The sequence below is a fragment of the Saccopteryx leptura genome, chromosome 10 (genome assembly GCF_036850995.1).
Source record: "Saccopteryx leptura isolate mSacLep1 chromosome 10, mSacLep1_pri_phased_curated, whole genome shotgun sequence".
Taxonomy (NCBI): domain Eukaryota; kingdom Metazoa; phylum Chordata; class Mammalia; order Chiroptera; family Emballonuridae; genus Saccopteryx; species Saccopteryx leptura.
This window is the reverse complement of record NC_089512.1, coordinates 5,201,591-5,221,769: the sequence shown is the minus strand read 5'-3', so window position 1 is coordinate 5,221,769 and position 20,179 is coordinate 5,201,591. Positions and strand designations below refer to the sequence as shown.

The 20,179-nt window shown below is 46.7% G+C and overlaps 1 protein-coding gene across 3 annotated transcripts in view; it reads right to left on the bottom strand.

Moving 5' to 3' along the window:
- Positions 1–16,261, bottom strand: part of DCAF1 (DDB1 and CUL4 associated factor 1) — a 58,932-nt gene extending 42,671 nt beyond the window's left edge. Inside the window, exons 1-2 of one of the 3 annotated variants that reach the window (XM_066351418.1) lie at positions 16,127–16,261; positions 6,450–6,567 (exon numbers count right to left, since the gene is read on the bottom strand). In XM_066351418.1, coding sequence (XP_066207515.1) covers positions 6,450–6,486 — 37 coding nt within the window. In that variant the 5' untranslated portion in view covers positions 6,487–6,567; positions 16,127–16,261. Of the gene's footprint in view, positions 1–6,449; positions 6,568–12,991; positions 13,132–16,126 lie in introns of those variants that run through there. The other 2 variants (XM_066351419.1, XM_066351417.1) reach the window with 2 other exon arrangements.
- Positions 16,262–20,179: the final 3,918 nt, after the last annotated feature.

The following is a 20,179-nucleotide window of genomic DNA, read 5'->3' as shown; positions in this document are numbered from 1 at the left end:
CACAAATAATAAATAAAATCAATTGAAGTTATAAAGCCATACATTTTTCTTAGGAAAACTGCCAGAGACCACAAGAATATTGGGGTTAATAAAAGAGTAGGTGGGCCTGCAGTTCACTTGCTTCTTTACCAAATACCCCCACCTGCAGCCATCTGTGGGCGGAGGGACCACGAAGGCTCCTTAGGAAATAACCAGTGAACAGCAGACCCAGTTTGGAGGATGGCAGAAGTTGCCCATATCTAAAATAAACTATACAGTCCCTTAAACCCTTCTAACCTTGAAGATCTTATTAGGATCTTGCTCCATACAACTTAATTTTCCATTCCTGCCATGAATTCACCCTCTACTCTGGGGGGGACCCACTTTCTCAGTGCCACAAAAACATGCCCCAGTCCCTTCTCTCCTCAATACCTTTTTCAGTCACATTTTTCACATTTTCTAGAAAATCTGATTCTCTGTTTTTCATCAAGCTATATTCTACCATCTTTTAAATCCCTGTTCCAAGGAAACATGACCTCACCTTGTACTGGAAAGCCCACTGTAACTGGAGTTAAAACCCAGGATTCCAACCTCATATTTCTACTGTTTGACTGTGCAGTCTTTCCCAGTATCTATGAGGATAGCCCTAACACAACTCTCAGCGATACTTTTATCAACAAATGACCAAGTTGAGATTCAGAGAAGTGTCTCATACAATTCTGACCCACAAAAGGTCAATATTTAAGCGAATAAAAGAAATTCACTCATTTTCTTCCATTCTCATAACTTCTACAACATTTATGAACCATGTTGCCAGATTCAGCACTTCACCGTGCATTATATTCTGGACTACTCTGCATTGCTTCTTATCCATTAGTTGCTTCCCAGATTAGCTCCGTGAATAGGGCCCTCTATTTTAGGCTTCACACTGCTGAACAACTTAGCATAGCAACAAAAATCATGGTCACATATGATAAATGTAAAATGACCTTGAAAATAAAACAAATATTGAGTATTTTTAGTATATGTGTTTGATAACTTTCTTTTGAGCAATTAAGTGAATATACTGCTAACATGATTCCCCATTTATGATTCTTTCCTTTCAGTCATATCAATAATCCACCTGTTAACTGCACAGTAAGAGATTCTTTGATTCACTGTGGCTGCGTCTCAAGTATCTTGCGATTAGTTCTTTCATTTATTTTTTCCTATGTATTGATTTTAGAGAGAAAGGAAGGGAGAGAGAGAGCGACAGAAACAGGGATCTGCCCCTGCATGTGCCCTGACTGGGGATCTAATCTGTAACTCTTGCATCTCGGGACAATGCTCTAACCAACCGAGCTATCCAGCCAGGGCTTGTGATTAGTTCTTAATCTCCAGTGCCTCTACAAATTAAAATCCACTTTCCAGTCAAAACAATTCTGTCCTCAAAAATAATTGTATTTTCACATTACCCATGTAGTTAAGAGCAATTGTGAACAAAAGTTATTTATTCCTGTTTAAACCTTTATAAGATCAGTTTTCTTTATCCCTGAACAGTAGATCATTACATTACCAAGCTTTATTCACTATGATATCAAAGATTAGATGTTACAGATTCCCATGTCCCAGTGATCCTGACTAGAAAACAATACAAGCACTCCCCTCCCCAGCCTTTATTTTTCGTTTTCTCTTCTCAACACATTCATTCAATAAAATTATGTTTCACAGTTTACTGTGTACTAGGCAGTGGACAAGTCATTTTCTGAAGATATATCAATTAAAATATATAGCTTAGAATTCAGCAAGTTGCATGTAAAGAGAAAATTATAGTACAACATGGCAAGAGATAAAATGGGAGGAAACTGTCTTATATGTTATATATATATATAAAAAACAGAAGTGTTAGAGGCCCTGGCCGGTTGGCTCAGTGGTAGAGCGTCAGCCTGGCGTGCAGGAGTCCCAGGTTCGATTCCTGGCCAGGGCACACAGGAGAGGCGCACATTTGCTTCTCCACCCCTCCCCCTCTCCTTCCTCTCTGTCTCTCTCTTCCCCTCCCGCAGCGAGGCTCCATTGGAGCAAAGATGGCCCGGGCGCTGGGGATGGCTCTGAGGCCTCTGCCTCAGGCGCTAGAATGGCTCTGGACGCAACAGAGCGATGCCCCAGAGGGGCAAAGCATCGCCCCCTGGTGGGCATGCCGGGTGGATCCCGGTCGGACGCATGTGGGAGTCTGTCTGACTGCCTCCGTTTCCAGCTTCGGAAAAATGAAAAAAAAAAAAAAAAAAAAGAAACAGAAGTGTTAGAAATAAATTTTTTTAAAGGTGTGCCCAAACCTTCTAGGGCCATCAAAGGCAGAGAAGGTTTTACAGACATGATTTTTGAACTGTTTCTTGAAAAGATTAGAGCCCGCGAGGCAGACATACAAGGAAAAGAATTTCAGGTCAAAGAAAGAAGTGTAAAAACACACAGACATTAGAAAATACAGAACACTATTTATTCCTTACTGAAGGAAACCAACACTATCAGGCAGAAAAGGAGGTATGGACCAAATCATAAGTAAAAAGTTTACATTTTATTCCAAAGAAAAAAGGGAGCCAGGGAAGAATCAAGAGCAGAGGTATGATAACCAGATTTGTGTACAAAAAGATGAATCTTTCAGCAAAGGGAAGGATATATTAGAGGAGAGTAGCCAGGTAGCTCAGGTAAAGTGTTGTCCTGAGATGCTAAGGCTGCAGGTTTAATCCCCAGTAGGGCACATAAAAGAATCAACCAACGAATGCATGAATAGGTGAAACAACAAATCAAAGTTTCTCTCTCTTTCTCTTTCCCTTTTTCTCCCACTTTCTCTCTCTCTAAAATCATTTTTTTGTGTGTATTTTTCTGAAGGGAGAAGTGGGAAGGCAGACAGACTCCCGTATGCGCCCAACCAGGATCCACCCAGCATGCCCACCAGGAGGCAATGCTCTGCCCATCTGGGGTGTTGCTCTGTTGCAACCAGAGCCATTCTAGTGCCTGAGGCGGAGGCCATGGAACCATCCTCAGCGCCCGGGCCACTTCGCTCCAGTGGAGCCTTGGCTGCGGGAGGGAAAGAGAGAGACAGAGAGGAAGGAGAGGGGGAAGGGTGGAGAAGCAGATGGGCGCTTCTCCTGTGTGCCCTGACCGGGAATCGAACCCAGTACTTCCACATACCGGGTCTATGCTCTACCACTGAGCCAACCAGCCAGGGCTTAAAATCAATTTTTAAAAAACTGCTTCTCGGCCCTGGCAGGTTGGCTCAGTGGTAGAGCGTCGGCCTGGCGTGCAGGAGTACCGGGTTCAATTCCCGGCCAGGGCACACAGGAGAAGCGCCCATCTGCTTCTCCACCCCTTCCCCTCTCCTTCCTCTCTGTCTCTCTCTTCCCCTCCAGCAGCAGGGCTCCATTGGAGCAAAAGGTTGGCCCGGACACTGAGGATGGCTCCATGGCCTCTGCCTCAGGCACTAGAATGGCTCTGGTTGCAACAGAGCAACGCCCCAGATAGGCAGAGCATCGCCCCCTGGTGGGCATGCCAGGTGGATCCCGGTCGGGCACATACGGGAGTCTGTCTGTCTCCCTGTTTCCAACTTCAGAAGAAAAAAAACCAAAAAACTGCTTCTCAGCCTTTTAGCTAAGATCAAGTGTAAGACAATAAACACATAAGTAAATAAAAAAGAAGAAGGTAAACTGGAGACAGAGGGATAATGCACACTGCCTAATGCGCCAATCAAGAACTGATCAACAGCCTGACCAGGCGGTGGCGCAGTGGATAGAGCGTCATACTGGGATGCGGAGGACCCAGGTTTGAGACCCTGAGGTTGCCAGTTTGAGCGCGGGCTCATCTGGCTTGAGCAAAAAGCTCGCCAGCTTGGACCCAAAGTCACTGGCTCGAGCAAGGGATTACTCGGTCTACTGAAGGACCGCGGTCAAGGCATATATAAGAAAGCAATCAATGAACAACTAAGGTGTCGCAACGAAAAACTGATGATTGATGCTTCTCATCTCTCTCCATTCCTGTCTGTCTGTCCCTGTCTATCCCTCTCTCTGATCTCTGACTCACTCTCTCTCTCTAAAAAAAAACAAACAAAAAAACTGATCAACAGTCTGACCTGTGGTGGCACAGTGGGTAACCCTGCACTTGCACGGGTCAAGGCCCATATGAGAAGCAACTACTAGTGGGTGGGTGGGTGGGTGGAAGGAAGGAAGGAAGGAAGGACTGATCAACACCTAACGAAAGCAGCAGCAGTGGGAATGGGAAAGTGGGGGAAGCAGAATCCTCAAGGCCTGGTGACTAAATTGTGCTGGTACAGGGACACACTAAGGAGGATGGTTTCAGTCTTTTTAGTTTAAGAGCATTTATACTGAAGCAGGGAATAAGCTTTGAATAAGGAAAATGTTAGAATGAAGACAGTGAGCTCTCTTTCAGATATGGTATGTTTTAGGTGTCTGTGGAATAGCCAGGTAAAGATGTGTGAACCAGCCTGACCACACAGGTGGCACACAGTGGATAGAGCACTGGACTGGGATGCGGAGGACCCAGGTTCAAAACCCCAAGGTCGCTTGACCTGTGGTGGCGCAGTGGATAAAGCGTCAACCTGGAAACACTGAGGTTGCCGGTTCAAAACCCTGGTCTTGCCTGGTCAAGGCACATATGGGAGTTGATGCTTCCTGCTCCTCCCCCTTCTCTCTCTCTCTCTCTCCCCTCCTCCTCTCTAAAATGAATAAATAAAAAAAAAATTAAAAAACAAAAACAAAAAAACACATGTATAGCCTGACCTGTCATGGCGCAGTGGATAAAACGTCAACCTGGAACCCTGAGGTTGCCGGTTCGAAACCCTGGGCTTGCCCGGTCAAGGCACATATGGGAGTCGATGCTTTCTGCTCCTCCCCCTCCCCTTCTCTTTCTCTCTCCCCCACCCCTCTATAATGAATAAATAAAAATTTTTTAAAAACCCCAAGGTCGCTGGCTTGAGCAAGGGGTCACTCGGTCTGCTGCAGCCCCCAGGTCAAGGCACATATGAGAAATCAATCAATGAACAACTAAGGTGCCACAACAAAGAACTGATGCTTCACATCTCTCTCCCTTCCTGTCTGTCTGTCCCTCTCTGTCTTTCTGTTGCTTTCACACACACACACACAAAAAAAGATGTGTGAACCAAAGAGCTCAGAAATAGTTCTGAAATTTTAAAACAGAGGGCTCTGAAGTATAAATAGAGATCTAAAAGTTAATACATAAAAAATGTTTTAAATCATGGACAGAAACAAAACTATCTAGGTAGAGTACCTAATGTGAAAAGAGAGGAGAACCACAAAGCAAGCCCTGGACTTAAAGCACAGGCAGAACCAGAGAGGAGAGTGAGGACAAAGGGCTTGACAGGAAAGGCAAGAAATTCAAAGAGCTTCAAGAAGTAGGAAGATAAAGACTAGTTCTGAAAGGGAAAAAAGTGATTTAAAACTCACAGTGAAGCCTGACCTATGGTGGCGCAGTGGATAAAGTGTCAACCTGGAACCCTGAGGTCACTGGTTCAAAACCCCAGGCTTGCCTGGTCAAGGCACATATGGGAGTTGATGCTTCCTGTTCCTCCCCCCTTCTCTCTCTCTCTCTCTTTCTCTCTCTCTCTCCCCCTACTGTCTAAAATGAACAAATAAAATCTTCTTTAAAAAAAAAAAAAAAAAAACTCACAGTGAAGCCTGACCAGGCAGTGGCGCAGTGGATAGAGCGTCAGACTGGGATGTGGAAGACCCAGGTTCGAGACCCCGAGGTTGCCAGCTTGAGCGCAGGCTCATCTGGCTTGAGCAAAAATTCACCAGCTTGGACCCAAGGTCGCTGGCTCCAGCAAGGGGTTACTCGGTCCACTGAAGGCCCACGGTCAAGGCACATATGAGAAAGCAATCAATGAACAACTAAGGTGTCGCAATGCGCAACGAAAAACTAATGATTGATGCTTCTCATCTCTCCGTTCCTGTCTGTCTATCCCTCACTCTGATTCTGTCTCTGTAAAAAAAAAAAAAAAAAAACAAAAAAAAAAAACCTCACAGTGAAGGTGAAATGTTCCTATACTAGTCTCTAAGTTTTTCTTCTTTAAAAAGTAATTTTTAGCCTGACCAGGTGGTGGCACAGTGGACAGAGCGTCGGACTGGGATGTGGAGGACCCAGGTTCGAGACCCCGAGGTCGCCAGCTTGAGCGCGGGCACATCTGGTTTGAGCGCGAGCTCATCTGGTTTGAGCCCAAGGTTGCTGGCTCAAGCAAGGGGTTACTCACTCTGCTGTAGCCCCCCGGTCAAGGCACATATAAGAAAGCAATCAATGAACAACTAAGGAGCTGCAACAAAGAATTGATGTTTTTCTCATCTCTCTCCCTTCCTGTCCGTCTGTCCCTATCTCTGACTCTCTCTGTCTCTGCCACAAAATAAATAATAATAAAAAATTTAAAAAATAAAATGAAAAGTAATTTTTAAAAACTTATCTGTTCATACCTGGTAAGGATAGGTACCATGTCCTGCCCACTGCCATGTTCCTTTTCCCACTGCTCCAGCAGGGTGGTGAGCTCAGCTTTGGAGTCCACGTGTACGGCCACTGTAGTCATGGCTTGGCCTAAGGAAGCAAAAAACAATTATAAAGGCAAACCTGACATATTTCATATGTCCTACAAAAAGAAAAGTGAGAGGAAAGAAATGCAATGAACAAGAATACGAAATAATTAAAAACAAGGAAAACTTAACCCTTGGATCCTTTAGATAATTTTTATTTGTGGCACAATAAGAAGCTTGTTATTGGGAGCCTCGATATTCACCAAGTCATGATGAACAAGTCCTGTCACCTCTCTCAACCTCAGTTTACTCAACATCCACTTAAACGAGGAAACAGACTGAAAACGTGATTCTTAAACTTTCTAGGATCAGCGAAGGTGAAATGTTCCTATACTAGTCTTTGAGAATCAAACAAAAGCTACAATTCCTTTCACCCCTCAAAAGTGCATATACTGCCTGACCTGTGGTGGCGCAGTGGATAGTGTTGACCTGCAAACACTAAGGTCGCCGGTTCAAAAAAACCCTGGGCTTGCCTGGTCAAGGCACATATGGGAGTTGATGCTTCCTGCTCCTTCTTTCCGTCTGTCTGTCTGTCTGTCTGTCTCTCTCCTCTCTAAAATGAATAAATAAAAAATAAATAAATATATAAAAAATTAATTAATTAATTAAAAAGTGCATATACTGACCTAATACAATACATAGAATAACCCCAGGTCTAGCTAGATCTCTGAACTCTAAAACTATGAGGTTACATTTTTTTAACAAATGAGAAAAAGCAACTCCCCATAATAAGTTGCTCTTTTATAAGTCTTTGGGGGGAAATTCTATGACAGATAAACAACACTATCCTACTTAAGCCTTAACAAAGTAGATATCATTACCAACATCAAGGAGTATTATAAGCCCTTTTGTTTGTCAGGCTTCCTAACCTCTCTCACAGCCAATTTCCTGAAGAAGCTGTTGCTGGGTTGAGTGGTCAGTCCAGAAGGCATACAAGACAAGGAGATGAAACAGGCTTTGCAGGAGCCACATGAGACAGAGATACACTGGGAAGAGAGGTTTATAAGGGGCTCCAAAAGGGATAAATAAAATCCAAATGTTTAGATGGGTTATATGGCCCTGGCCAGTAGGCTCAGTGGTAAAGCACTGGCCCAGCGTGTGGATGTCCCAGGTTCGATTCCCAGTCAGGGCAAAGAGGAGAAGAGCCCATCTGCTTCTCCACCCCTGCCCCTCTCGCTTCTCTCTCTTTCTCTCTTTTCCCCTCCTCTCCTGCAGCCATGGCTCAATTGCTGCAAGCTGGCCCCATGGCCTCCACCTCAGGCACTAAAAGCTTGGCTGCTGAGCAACAGAGCAATGCCCCAGATGAGCAGAGCATCACCTCCTAGTGGGCTTGCAACAGAGCAATGCCCCAGATAGGTAGAGCATTGTCCCCTAGTGGGCTTGCCGGGTGGATCCCAGTTGGAACACATGCAGGAGTCTGTCTCTGCCTCCCCTCTCTGCTCACTGAGTTAAAAGAAAGACAAAAGATGGTTTATAGATTAAACTTATCTGCCAAAGTAGCTCTAGGATCAAAATATCAGACCCTGGCCCTGGCCGGCTAGCTCAGTCAGTTGGAGCATTATCCCAAATGCCAAGGTTAGGAATTCAATCACCAATCAGGGCACACACAGGAAGCAACCAATGAATGCACAACTAAGTGGAACAACAAATGAATGCTTCTCTCTCTCTCTTTCTAACCCCCCTTCCTCTCTCTGTCTCTCTGAAGTCAATCAATTTTTTTTAAATGTCAGATCCTGTCATACAAAACATGAAATTCAGTCATTTTCACTGGAATAGCAACTGTTTTATTTATTTATTTATTTTTCTGTATTTTTCTGAAGCCGGAAACGGGGAGAGACAGTCAGACAGACTCCCGCATGCACCCGACCGGGATCCACCCGGCACGCCCACCAGGGGGCGACACTCTGCCCACCAGGGGGCAATGCTCTGCCCCTCCGGGGCATCGCTCTGTTGCGACGAGAGCCACTCTAGCGCCTGGGGCAGAGGCCAAGGAGCCATCCCCAGTGCCCGGGCCATCTTTGCTCCAGTGGAGCCTCGGCTGCAGGAGGGGAAGAGAGACACAGAGAGGAAGGAGAGGGGGAGGGGTAGAGAAGCAGATGGGCGCTTCTCCTGTGTGCCCTGGCCGGGAATCGAACCCGGGACTTCTGCACGCCAGGCCGATGCTCTACCACTGAGCAAACCACCCAGGGCTGCAACTGTTTTATAAAAAGTCTCACACCAGGACAGGATTACTAGCTGATCTAGGATTACTGTTCACTCTTCTTAAGTTATCTACCATAATACCAAAAGAAGTATGTGCAAGTATCTAAACATGTATATTTGAATAAAGACAATTCTGAAAGTGACTCATGTCAGCTGGGTAACCCATAACTACAAAGGAAAACAAGTATTTCCAAAAACAAAAAAGATTAAAATTAAATTCAAATGGTTCTTTTCTGCAGAGAAGAATCTACATTTTCAAACTATCTAACCAAAATTACAGAAGAAAATGCTGCAGGTATGACTTGACTAATATGGACTTCTAACCTTAAGAAAATCTAGGCTGGTGTGACCAGGCGGTGGTGCAGTGGATACAGCGTTGGACTGGGATGTGGAGGACCCAGGTTCAAGACCCCCAAGGTGGCCAGCTTGAGAGTGGGCTCAGCTGGTTTGAGCAAAAGCTCACCAGCTTGGACCCAAGGTCGCTGGCTCGAGCAAGGGGTTACTCGGTCTGCTGAAGGCCCACGGTCAAGGCAAGTATGAGAAAGCAATTAATGAACAACTACGGTCTCGCAACGAAAAACTGATGATTGATGCTTCTCATCTCTCTACGTTCCTGTCTGTCTGTCCCTGTCTGTCCCACTCTCTCTCTCTCTCTCTGTCCCTGTAAAAAAAAAAAAAAATTCTAGGCTGTATTTTTTACTGTGACTTCTAACCATATACCCATTTTTTAAGATAAATTTCTTGGAATAACTTTAGATTTACAGAAAAGTTGCAGATGTTAGAATTCCATTATACCCCTCACCCAGTTAGTTCAGTTTTCCTTTACATCACCATCCTGTTTATAGTGGTACAATGTCAAAATTAAGAAGCCCAATAGTGGTATGTTGTTATTAACTAAACTTCAGACTTAAGATTTCACCAGTTTTCCCATTCATATCCCTTTTCTGTTCCAAGATCTTATCCTGGATACTACATTGCATTTAGTTGTCATTCCCCTAGTGTCCTCTGGTCTATGATGGTTTTTGAGTTTTTCCCTCATTTTTCATGACCTTGGCAATATTGAGAAGTACTAGCCAGGGGGATGGGTGGAGCAATAATTGAACCAAACATTTACAGAATTAACATCAATCCTCAAATTCTTCCAAAAATAGAACAGGAGCCAGCATTTTTTTTTTTCTAATTTATTTCATGAAGCCAGCATTACCCCGGTACCAAAGCCAGATAACAGAAGAAAACTAAAAAACAATATACTTTATAAATACAGAGGGCAAAAATCCTCAAAATACTAGCAAGTTGAATACAGTAGCATATAAAGAGGATTATCTATCAAGACCAAGTGGAATTTCTCTCAGAAATGCAAGAGTGGTTCAATACACAAAAATCAATTAATATAATATACACACATTAACAGAATGGAGGGGAAAAATCATCTGATTGATTCAGAAGAAGCACCTGACAAAATCCAACACCCTTAAATGATAAAATATATAAACATGACCCCATGGTCACTGACTTAAGCCCAAAGGTGGCTGGCTTGAGCCCAAGGTTGCTGGCTTAAGCAAGGGGTCACAGACTCAGCTGTAGCCCCCGATCATGGCACATATGAGAAAGCAATCAATGAATAACTAAGGTGCCGCAACTATGAGTTGATGCTTCTCATAGCTCTCCCTTCCTGTCTCTCTCACTCTCACAAATAAAGTAAAGTAAAATAAAATAAAATAAAGAACTCCTGCAGCTCAACAACAACAAAAAAAAGACCTGATTCAAAAATGGGCAAAGAGCTTGAACAGACATTTCTCCAAAGATATATAAATGGCCAGCAAGCACATGAAAAGATACAGTCATTAGCCATTAGAGAAGTGGAGATCAAAACCACAAGATAGCAGTCACACCTACTTAGAATGACTATACCAAAAAGATCAAAAAAACAACAAGCACTGGAAAGGAGGTGGAGAAATTGGAACACACGCTACTAATATAAAATAGTACAACAAATACATCCTTGTTTCTTAAAAAACGTTAAACATAGAATTACCACAGAACCTAGCAATTTCACTCCAATGCATATACCCAAAACAGATATTCAAATAGTTGTACACAAATGTTCAAAGAAAATTCACAATAGCCAAAAGGTGGAAACAACCATAAAAGTCCATCAATGAGTGAATGGATAAATGTGGTTATATTCATAAAATATTATTCAGCCATAGAAAGGAACGAAGTACTGATACATGTCATAGCTATGGATAAGTTTTAAAAACAATATGCTAAATGAAAGTCAGACACAAAAGGTCACATACTGTATGATTCTATTTATATGAAAGGCCCAAAATAAGTTGCCTAGTGCCTGACCTGTGGTGGCTCAGTGGATAGGGTGTGGACCTGGAAATGCTGAGGTCACCAGTTCGAAACCCTGGGCTTACTGGATCAAGGCACATATGGGAGTTGATGCTTCCTGCTCCTCCCCCTTCTCTCTCTCACTCTCTCCTCTTCCCTTCTCTAAAATGAATAAATAAAATCTTTTTTAAAAAAAGAACGTTGCCGCCTGACCTGTGGTGGCGCAGTGGATAAAGCGTCAACCTGGAAACGCTGAGCTGAGGTCGCCGGTTCAAAGAACCCTGGGCTTGCCAGGTCAAGGCACATATGGGAGTTGATGCTTCCTGCTCCTCCCTCCCCCTTCTCTTTCTCTCTCTCTCTCACTCTCTCTCCTCTCTAAAAATTAATAAAATAAAATAAAAAATTTGGCTTAAAAAAAAAAAAAGTTGCCTAGTGGTTGCCAAGGGTTTGGGAGGACGAAACAGGAACCAACTCCTTAATGGGTATGGGGTTTCCTTTGGAGTGATGAAAGTCTTTTTTTTTTTCTTTTTATTTATTTATTTATTTTTACAAGGACAGAGAGAGAGTCAGAGAGAGGGATAGATAGGGACAGACAGGAACAAAGAGAGATGAGAAGCATCAATCATCAGTTTTTCATTGCAACACCTCAGTTGTTCATTGATTGCTTTCTCATATGTGCCTTGACCACAGGCCTTCAACAGACTGAGTAACCCCTTGCTTGAGCCAGCAACCTTGGGTCCAAGCTGGTGAGCTTTTTTTTTTTCTTTTTTTGCATTTTTCCGAAGCTGGAAACGGGGAGGCAGTCAAACAGACTCCTGCATGTGCCCGACTGGGATCCAACCAGCATGCCCACCAGGGGGCGATGCTCTGCCCCTCTGGGGCGTCACTCTGTTGCAACCAGAGCCATTCTAGCGCCTGAGGCAGAGGCCACAGAGCCATCCTCAGCACCTGAGCCAACTTTGCTCCAATGGAGCCTTGGCTGCAGGAGGGGAAGAGAGAGACAGAGAGGAAGGAGAGGGGGAGGGGTGGAGAAGCAGATGGGCGCTTCTCCTGTGTGCCCTGACCGGGAATCAAACCCGGGACTCCTGCACACCAGGCTGACACTCTACCACTGAGCAAACCGGTCAGGGCCTTGGTGAGCTTTTTTTGTTTGTTTGTTTGTTTTGTTCAAGCCAGATGAGCCCACACTCAAGTTGGCAACCTCGGGTTCTTGAACTTGGGTCTTTCCGCATCCCAGTCCGATGCTCCATCCACTGGGCCACCACCTGGTCAGTCTGTCTTGATACTAAAAGAGGTAAAGGCTGCACAATGTTGTTAATATACTAAATTCCACTGAATTATATACTTTTTAAAATAGATAATGGCTAATTTAAAATGTGTGATTTTTACAATCTTTTTAATAAAAAAAAAAGTTCCACAGAGAATGCCTTTTGAAAAACTTAAGTAGGCCCTGGCCAATTGGCTCAGCAGTAGAGCGTCAGCCTGGTGTGTGGAAGTCCCGGGTTCGATTCCTGGCCAGGGCACACAGAAGCGCTCATCTGCTTCTCCACTCTTCCCCCTCTCCTTTCTCTCTATCTCTCTCTCTTCCTCTCCCCCCCCCCCCCCCGCAGCCAAGGCTCCATTGGAGCAAAGTTGGCCTGGGTGCTAAGGATGGCTCCATGGCCTTTACCTCAGGCACTAGAATGGCTCTGGTTGCAAAGTAGCAACGGCCCAGACGGGCAGAGCATCGCCCACTGGTGGGCATGCCGGGTGGATCCTGGTCACTGCATGCAGAAGTATATCTCTCTGCCTCCCTGCTTCTCAACTAAGAAAAATACCCCTCCCAAAAAAAAAATTTTTTTAAGCAATCAGCCAAGCAGAGCACATAAAGGCAAAGTTTAGAGCCTGACCTGTGGTGGCGCAGTGGATAAAGCGTTGATCTGGAAATGCTGAGGTCGCCGGTTCAAAACCCTGGGCTTGCCTGGTCAAGGCACATATGGGAGTTGATGCTTCCAGCTCCTCCTCCCCTTCTCTCTCTCTGTCTCTCCTCTCTCCCTCTCCTCTCTAAAATGAATAAGTAAAAAAAAAAAAAATTAAAGGCAAAGTTTATAAAAAATACTACCTCTCTCTCATAAAAGTCCTCATCCTTTAAGTATGGCTGGCAAAGTAGTTAGGGGCGATATGTCTGAAACTTACTATCAACTAGTTCCACAAAATAAATATACACCACACTCATATAAAGAGAAAATACATCAAAATAATAACTGTTGAATCTGGGTGGATAAACAAGTGCTCATTTTACTACTCTTTCAACTTTTTAATGTTTGAAATTTTTCATAATAAAAACTTGGAAAAAATTAAGAAGTTACTTCCTTTCCTAATTTGGACAAACTCTGAAATATACTGTCTGGTGAGAAAGCAAAGAATGTGTGCATTCTTAAAATATCCCTGTGAGAATACACAAGAAACAGAGAATAGATATTACTTTCGTGGCAGGTAACTGACTTTGTAAGGGATGATGATAGCAGAAAGAGTTTTCATCAGATATACATTAATATCCTAGCTCAACCATTTCTCAACTATTCTGTACCTTTTCCATTGAATCATACAATCTGTCGTCCTCTTCTTCCTTTTTTTTGCCCTTTTGTAATACACAGTATTGAATGGCCTATAGCACAGTACTGAATTGTCCCAATGCCTAAAATAAAGTCCACAGAAACAAATGTTTTGAAAACATTCTTCCTTATTTAAAGAAAAAAAAAGGGGGTTGGGGGTGGGGGTGAGGATCCAAGTTTTGAACTTCAAGTAAAATTCACCCAATCATTAGTATAAAATATGAAATCATGTATAACAACATTCTACTACTGTCCAAGACCATCTTCTTTATAAAAACGACCTACTCAATGGATAAAGCATCAACCTGGAAACATTGAGGTTGCCGGTTCGAAACCCTGAGCTTGCCTGGTCAAGGCACATATGGGAGTTGATGCTTCCCGCTCCTCCCCCCTTCTCTTTCTCTCTCTCTCTCTCTCTCTCTCTCTCCCCTTTCTATAGTAAATAAATAAAAATCTTTAATAAATAAATAAATAAATAATAAATAAATAAATAAAAACGACCTGGCCTGACCTGTGGTGGCGCAGTGGGATAAAGCGTCGACCTGGAACACTGAGGTTGCCGGTTTGAAACCTTGGGCTTGCCTGGTCAAGGCACATATGGGAGTTGATGCTTCCTGCTCCTCCCCCTTCTCTCTCTCTCTCTCTCTCTCTCTCTCTCCCCTCTCTCTAAAAATCAATAAATAAAATATTTTAAAAATAAATAAAAACGACCTAAGAAAATTAGTAATAAACCAACTTCAGTCACTTCAAGCGAAGCAAACCTGTGCTTCGTTCCATCAGATTCCTCCTCTATTAAACTGTCCAAAGATAGAAAAGTAAAACACTGTGCTCAGCAACCACTCAAGTGATTTTGAGCATAAAAATATTTCCTATATATTCAAGTTCTATTAGCTCCTTCTTTTTTTTAAGATTTTTCTAAATTTTTATTTATTCATTTTTAGAGAGGAGAGAGAGAGAGGCAGAGAGGGAGAGAGAGGAGAGAGAGACAGAGAGAGAGAAGGGGGGGAGGAGCTGGAAGCATCAACTACCATATGTGCCTTGACCTGGCAAGCCCAGGGTTTTGAACCAGCGACCTCGGCGTTTCAGGTCAACGCTTTATCCACTGTGCCACCACAGGTCAGGCATATTAGCTCCTTTTTAAAAAAAAATTTTACTGAATGTATTGTGGTGACAATGGTTAATAAAATTGTTTCAGGTGTGCAATTCTACAATACATCTGCATATTATATCGTGCGCTCACCACCCCAGGTCAAGTCTCCTTTAGGACCTTAACATCCAAAAATACATCACCAACCGAAAACAAATAATGAATAACTGCTATAGATAAAACCCAAATCTTAACAGCATTAAACTTAAGCCCCAAATCGATTCCTACAGAGTCTAAACACACAAGCTCATACAAACCTTAAAGGTAAACTCCAGTAAACCGAAAAAGAAAATTACAGGACACTGTCAATGCACCTCTCACTCTACCTCAACAAAGCGTTCAGAACAGGAAGATGCTGCTCATATAAATTAATGAAAACACACAGGCTAATTAAAAGGCTTCCCTGAAAACAGAGTGAGGAAGAAACAAAGTGATGTGGTCTCGGACGAGTCACTTGGGGACTCAAAAAATAATAATACTTCAACAGGCTCCAAAACGACTTCGACAAACGCGAAATCCGAACGCTAGTGCTGCAATCCAGAAGAGGAAGCGGTCCAGGAAAAAGAAGACAGAGTGAAGCAAACGCCCGTGACACCCCAGCTGAAAACGACTCGAGAACCCAGACACAGGTTCCCGAGAAGTTTGGCGGGCAGTCCGAGGCTCGCTCCGGGCTGCGGGACCCGCACACCTCTCCGTCCACGCCCCCTCCACCATGGGGGCGGGATGGGAGGGGGTGCCCGGGAAGCCCCGCCCTCTCGCCCGGACCGAGAGCCGGGCGGGCGGGCGGCCGCAGCGGCAGGCAGCTCGAGGCCGAAGGAGGGGAAAGCCCGCCCAGGTGACTGGGGCTAGAGGCGGAGACAGCCGGGGAAGGGGGCCGCCGTACGGCAGGGAAGATGGAGGCCCCCCGGTCCGTACGGAACGGAGACTGGGATGACTGGGAGGGAAAAAGGGTACCCCGGGGAAAGAGAAGAGGCTTCTCCTCCAGGTCGGGGCGGGCACACCCCGGCCCCCACTCCGGGCGGAAGAGTTACTCCCGGGAAGCTTCTGTGGCGGACCGGAGGGAGAACGTGGAGGCCCCGCCCCCGAGCCCGGACTCGGGAGGAGAAGTCCTGTCAGGCCCCCGGCCCGGCCTCCCCGGAGGCCCGGCCCGCCCCCTCCCCGCCGGCGGCACAGGCAGGTGCCGCCCCTCCCCCAGCGCGGCGCCCACTCTCCCGCCCGCCGGGCCACGCGCCCTGTCTCCTCGCGCCCCCCCGGAGAGCCGCCTTGCTCCCTTCCCCGCTCACCTTCCCGGGCGGCTCCGCCGCTCCCCCCTGACCCCGCCAGCGGCCACAGTTCACACACACCGCCTCGGGTCCCGCACTCTCCCTCACTCACACACACAGCGCGACCACGGATCCAGAGTGGCCCACATATTATGCGTCACTCGCGCGCTACGTGCCCCCCCCCCTGCGCGCGCGCGCGCGTCCCCCGACTTGGCGGGCGGCTCGCTAGCGGGAAGCGGGAGGGGAACGGCCGCGGGAGCGGTGAGATAGCGACGCATCCCTGAGCTGCCTGGGAAATGAAGTTCCGCTTCTAGGGGCGGGGCCTACACGCAATGAGCGCATGAGCACTTCTCCCACGAGTATTGCCTTCTGGGATTTGTAGTTTTTAGGCTTAACGCAAACTGCCGTGATTAGCGGCTTCATAAGGCGGAAGCGAAAAGTGAGGAACTCGAGTCCTTCCAAGCCAGCAGTAGGGGCGCTCGATACCTTCTCAGTACCTTGTTATGCACAGTATGATAGGGGAAAGCTTTTGTTTCATTCTCTCATTTGCCCCGTTATTAACATACCGGGGCCTCAGAAACTATTTCCCACAAGTATAACAGGAAATCACAGCACCCGTTAACAAGAGGCTCTGGTTTTCCTTTGTCTTTTTGTTCAAGACCTAACTTGTAGAATCAGTAAATAGGATCCTCATATATGAGGCAGAGAAAAGGAAAAAAAAATCAAAAGGCCATAGATTAAGGCATGGCTGACCTCGGAAGTCATCTAATTTAATTCCTTTATTTTGCAGCTGGGAAAAGTGAGACCGAGAGAGAGTGACTTGCCCAACATCACAAAACCAATTCGCTGCAGACCCAGAACAACTGACTGACTCAGGGATTACTTTTTGGGGACATAGCGGGGGGATGACGTCGTAAATGAGCAGAATCCTACCTGCTGACAAGATCCTACCCAGCCTTTATCTCTCTGAGAGTCCTAAGCAAATTTCTGTGCATTTCTATGGGGTCCTCAGAGCCAACACTTTCACTTGTGGAACACGGAACACAGCAAGCCTGCTGCTATGCTTAGGCTCCACAGCTAGTAAGAAGCTAGCCAGAGTTTGAATGCTGGGTCTCTTGATTCCACTCCCCACTAGACTCCATTCCCCTCTTCCCAGAAAAGAGACTTCCCTCCTTCACTTAAGTGTATGAGTTGAAGCAGCTGCTCGGGCACAAGATGCTAGAATGTGGGGTGGCAGTGCTACAGGCATGTCACCTCTCTGCAACTCTTTCACCTGCCATGACACAGAGCTCTCTTCTCTGTGCTTCTGGAACTTTGCCTAGATCAATAAGATCAATCATTTCCTTTTACTTTACAGCAGGCACAGCTCTGAGCCAGGTGTTCTACTAACACTCTTCCATATAACCTTCACCACCACCCAACAGGGTAGATACAGTTAGCCACCCATACAGATGAGAAATCTGAGCGCAGAAAGGTGGCCCAAGGAATGGGGCCCAGGTTCGTGGGTCTGGAGGCTGGTCTCATAATTTTCCTATCCCTGCCCTCCTGCACTCCTTCCGCTGACTTTCCTGCCTTGCCTCCCTGGGCCATAAGCGCATAGTGTATAAGGATGGAGTGTTCAAACCTTAGCTACCCTCCCTCTGTCCAAGGTTTAGCTGGGACGGTGGTGACTTCCTCATTGGCTGATGCTCTCTGAAAAAGTCCTCATGGAAACACCGGGTCCAATTCATCTATTCCTGGCACAGACTCAGCCTGCCACCAGATGGCACTGCTCCCCTTCAGAAACCTAGTCTGGGGCTGTGGGTTCTTGACGGGAATGAGGGTTTTAGGAGAAATCAGAGCTTGGCAGATTGGGGCAGCAGAGCAGGAGCTGTACAGGGCCTGTCTATAAGCTGCTCCCTCCAGAATCTGCAGCCCCTCTACCCCTGCCAACACCCCACACACATACATCCCCACACATCTGCAGGCACTCCCAGATGCCCATCCTGAGATGGGGAAAAAGCGGCACCCAGGTTTTCTGGGCTGCACAAACATTCCAGGCAGACTCACTAACACATTACACAGCAGATATGCATGCCAGATACACAAATATGCACACCTGTACATTGGCACAGCCAACATTTCGAAGTACACACCAAATTACACATACACACAAAGCCACAGGAAACCCAGTCCCACACACCCAGCTTGGTCTAACACATCGCTTCAGAATCACTAGAAAGAGATTTCTTGACCTCTTTAAAAAAAAATCTCTGAACTCCCCCCATACACACCCTCCATTCTGCCTATGCACGCACGCACTCGCACACACACCACCACCACCACCACCACCACCACCACCATGTGGGCCTCACAAAGAAGCAGCCACCATCCAAAAAGTCAAGGAGTGGTGCTTTCAGGACTGCCCAGTGGCAGAGAAAGGGCAAGAGCAGTCCAACCCTGGCCCCAGCACCAAGGGCTACAGACTTAGGTGTGCTCCACCTGCCCTCATCCCCAAGCAAGGCCGTGCACTGGGGTAGGAGTTCCCATCCCATTTCCTATCGGGCAGGAAAGCTGATTGATAACACCACGTACTCCGGGCCTCGGGGGAGGCCCTCTCCCCCTCTTCACCCTTCCACCATCTCTTTAGCTACTTCCCTTTATTTTTTTATTTTTATTTATTTTGTATTTTTCTGAAGCCGGAAACGGGGAGAGACAGTCAGACAGACTCCCGCATGCGCCCGACCGGGATCCACCCAGCACGCCCACCAGGGGCGACGCTCTGCCCACCAGGGGGCGATGCTCTGCCCCTCCGGGGCGTCGCTCTGCTGCAACCAGAGCCACTCTAGCGCCTGGGGCAGAGGCCAAGGAGCCATCCCCAGCGCCTGGGCCATCCTTGCTCCAATGGAGCCTTGGCTGCGGGAGGGGAAGAGAGAGACAGAGAGGAAGGAGGGGTTGGGGGTGGAGAAGCAAATGGGCGCTTCTCCTGTGTGCCCTGGCCGGGAATCGATCCCGGGTCCCCTGCACGCCAGGCCGACGCTCTACCGCTGAGCCAACCGGCCAGGGCCAGCTACTTCCCTTTAGCTACTTCCAGGTTCATCTGACCCAAGTACTCCCACCAGCCCATCCCCATCCTGATGCCACCACAGCCCCTGTGCCTCCTCCTGCAACTCCCTCCGGCCAGGAGGTGGGGCCAATTGCCCCACATCCACTCCCACTCTGCTATTGGTTGAACAGCAACAGCAGGTGTCCAGAGGTCACAGGAGCCATCAAGGAGAGGCTCAGGGGCTGCCAGGCTTTGGGGATCCCCGCCAGGACAAAAAGGGAATTTCAATCATTTATTTACTCAATACTCTCCCCTGCCTGGGAGCCCCTACAGCAGTGGTAGTCAACCTGGTCCCTACCGCCCACTAGTGGGCATTCCAGCTGTCATGGTGGGCGGTAGCGGAGCAACTAAAGTATAAATAAAAAGATAGATTTGGCCCTGGCCGGTTGACTCAGTGGTAGAGAGTCGGCCTGGCGGGCGAAGTTCTGGGTTTGATTCCCGCCAGGGCACACAGGAGAAGCGCCCATCTGCTTCTCCACCCCTCCCCCTCTCCTTCCTCTCTGTCTCTCTCTTCCCCTCCCGCAGCCAAGGCTCCATTGGAGCAAAGATGGCCAGGCACTGGGGATGGCTCCATGGCTTCTGCCTCAGGCGCTAGAGTGGCTCTGGTCGCAACAGAGCGACACCCTGGATGGGCAGAGCATCGCCCCCTGTTGGGCGTGCCGGGTGGATACCGGTCGGGTGCATGCGGGAGTCTGTCTGACTGCCTCCCTGTTTCCAGCTTCAGAAAAATACAAAAAAAAAAAAAAAAAAAGATAGATTTAACTATAGTAAGTTGTTTTATAAAGATTTATTCTGGCCAGGCGGTGGCGCAGTGGATAGAGTATCAGACTGGGACGCGAAGGACCCAGGTTCGAGACCCCGAGCTCACCAACTTGAGCACGGGCTCATCTGTTTTGAGCAAAAACCTCACCAGCTTGAACCCAAAGTCGCTGGCTTGAGCAAAGGGTTACTTTGTCTGCTGAAGGCCCACAGTCAAGGCACATATGAGA